Source organism: Teleopsis dalmanni, chromosome 1 (assembly GCF_002237135.1).
Source record: "Teleopsis dalmanni isolate 2A chromosome 1, ASM223713v2, whole genome shotgun sequence".
NCBI classification, from domain to species: Eukaryota; Metazoa; Arthropoda; class Insecta; order Diptera; family Diopsidae; genus Teleopsis; species Teleopsis dalmanni.
This window is the reverse complement of record NC_051846.1, coordinates 59,594,264-59,597,188: the sequence shown is the minus strand read 5'-3', so window position 1 is coordinate 59,597,188 and position 2,925 is coordinate 59,594,264. Positions and strand designations below refer to the sequence as shown.

The 2,925-nt window shown below is 31.5% G+C and overlaps 1 protein-coding gene across 1 annotated transcript in view; it reads right to left on the bottom strand.

Annotated features, from left to right (window-relative positions):
* Positions 1-328: 328 nt before the first annotated feature.
* Positions 329-2,925, bottom strand: part of LOC119682142 — a 13,430-nt gene continuing 10,833 nt past the window's right edge. Inside the window, exon 3 of the mRNA XM_038095510.1 lies at positions 329-453. Within this exon, the coding sequence (XP_037951438.1) occupies positions 329-453 (125 nt within the window). The remainder of the gene's footprint in view (positions 454-2,925) is intronic.

Below are 2,925 nucleotides of genomic sequence, written 5' to 3'. Positions count from 1 at the left end.
AAAATTGCAAACAAATCCTGGTTCACCTTGTCATGTGTCGCTCCTGCCAACAGTTGAAAATTTACAATAACAAAAAAGTGATATAAAAAATCTCAAAATGGAAGATATGAATTCAGTGTGATGGCATTGCTTTGGCTTCTGCTTTTGAAGTTTTTCATTTGCAAGTAAATAAATGGAAAGCTAATGATGGTCTGGGGGTCAGTCAGTTAGGTCGGACATATCGTTTGGTCCGTTAAACAAGCACCGCAATATGTGGTTGTTTAGTGAAGCCACAATTTTGGTTTTTGTCAAGCGTTTTTTCTGCTTGACAACATTTAAAACTTGGGTTTCATGAATTGTACATCCTTCGTCCTGATGCTGTACGTTGTGGCATGAGAAACATATGCTGCACTGATACTGAACACGTTGTCGACATTTGTTTTAATTTTTCTTCTAGTAATGGAAGTATCTGTACTAGAAAATGAATACAAAAAGTTAAATTTTAAAATTATTACAATTTGTTTTATTGGTGGTGTGTATTTCAATTTTTCGGAGATAATTTTAAAACATTCGTTTTGTAGTTCGCTTCGTTAAGATTTCATTATAATATATAAATATCGTAAGCCAGTATCAATTTATGTTCCTTAGTGAGAAAATATAAAGTTACGAATATTATTAATATTATCCGAAGTTTTATTTAATCTTCAATATTTTTTCAATCTACATTTTTTTTGAAGGTGGAAAACTTCAACTCACTAAAACTATCTTTTACGATTGAACAATGAAAATTCTAGCTATTTGACTTTGAAGGTAATAGTGTCAAGAACTAGATTCCAATAATCAAGTGTAAAAATAGAAGTACATAGGCTTAACATTTAATAATATTAGTTTATTCAAGCTAAAGTGTGAGGAAGTTAGTAAAAAGAGAGGATCACTAAATTGGATTCAGAATTACTAGGAAGTTGTTATATATTGACTCTGTGCACGTACTCATGAAATCGCAGTTGTAATGATAGTAGGAAATGAATGCACTTCAACGAGGTAGAGTCAGAGATATTGGATGGGGGGATGACAACTTATAGGTGAAATCAAAACTGTTAGAATGATATTTGTGCGATGAATGTTTTCTTTAAAGTAGTCCTTCTTAACATACATTGCATGTAGATACGCCACCACAGTTTCCAGTAAAGAAACACTTTAGGAGCGCGCTAATATTTCTTATATATATATCATATATAGCTCAAAAACGTTATGTATTGAGTATCTTTTAAAGTTTCGGAAGCAAAAGAAAGTGACATTTCGTCTTATCTGGTGGTTACTGTAATACAGTGCAGCTATGCTTTATTTCGAATTGTTCGACAAGCTACAAAGTTTAGGAACAGTTTTAATTGCTACTAGCTACATCTAAAATATTTATAAAAATTGGTTTATAAACTGTAACTTATTCACATTTTTTCATCATCTTTAATAGTAGTGTTTTAATTAACAAGGACTATTAATTAAATTTTTTCCACATTTTCTTCATAGATGATTGTGTTACAATGGTCAGGCTTTTCAATATTTTCACTGTCTTACAGGTCTTCCTGAAAGCGTTCGTAACATTTATAAATTTGTGGTTACAATATAATAATCTCGCCTAAGGGTTTCTATGTTATTCAGAATGCTACGTTGCACTAAATTCTATTGTTAAAACATAATTTTAATCCAAATCTCCCATTCGATATATTTTTGACACAAATGTAAATTTTGTTCATTCGCTTGTCTGATAGTTTATCAATACTTTACTGGCAGTTTACACTTTTTAGATTATTGTTAGAAGACTTAAGCTCTGTAGTCTCTTAACGAAACTTTAACAAAGCTTTGTTGTGATTAGGTTACGTTGCAGTAGTCGTTTTGCACGTTAAATCTCAGTTGAACCTAATATTTGGTTATTGTAATACCACGGATAAGTATATACGCTGACCGTTGTATTCCAGACAGTAGGACTACAGTGAACTATTGTAGCGAGAGATTATAGTTTAATCAAACTTGGGGCGTCTCAGTTGAACCAAATAATTAGTTGTTGTGATACCACGGATAAGTACATACGCTGGCCGTTGTATTCCAGACAGTAGGACTACAGTCAACTATTTTAGCGAGAGATTAAAGTTCATTTTTCTACTTTGTGTTAAAGTCATCGTTCAAAATTCTTCAATAAAATAGTTAAATTTCTTATAATTTATCATTTAAAGTCACTATAGAAATGTATTAAATATGAAGATATATCACTCAAATAATAATTACAAAAAAATTTATTTCAAAACTTACTCTGCCTTCGGCCATTCATTTTCTTCAAGCAAAAGAAGTTGCTATGGTCATTCAAGTGTAGCGAAATTTTTATGAATAGAAAGGAAGTCAAATTTATTAGAAAGTAAAATACTGATAGGGCTGAAGGCAGCAAAAGAAATGTGAAGTGCTTTCAACGTATTTAAGTTGATGAGTTTTCGACTCAATTGCTTGACATTTGCAACATTTTTTCCTCTTCACATTGTTTCAAATGGTTTAGTATTTGTTGTTATTTTCTTAGGTTGTGCTGAATCCAAAGATACAGTTACTTTTAATTGTTGCAGATATTTGCGACTTTCATTTAAGCAAACTTTTTCTGCTGTCTAATTTTTGTTTTTCTTAATACAAAAATGCCAGTACCTTTTCAAAATAAAAATGTGCGGAGGGTGAAATAAAGATGCTGATAAGCAACTGTAAATGAGAAATACTTGTTCCAGCATATTTTCAGCTACTACACTTGTCGTAATCCCTTTTTCATTTCCGCTATTATTGGTGAAATTAGAATTTCTCATTAAAATAAGTGTTGGCCAGGCATTTGACTTTCTTTTTGCTTGCACTTATTTTCTGTGATGACAGCGACATCAACATCAGTTTCATCTTTCTTTTGCAGCATCTTGGAAA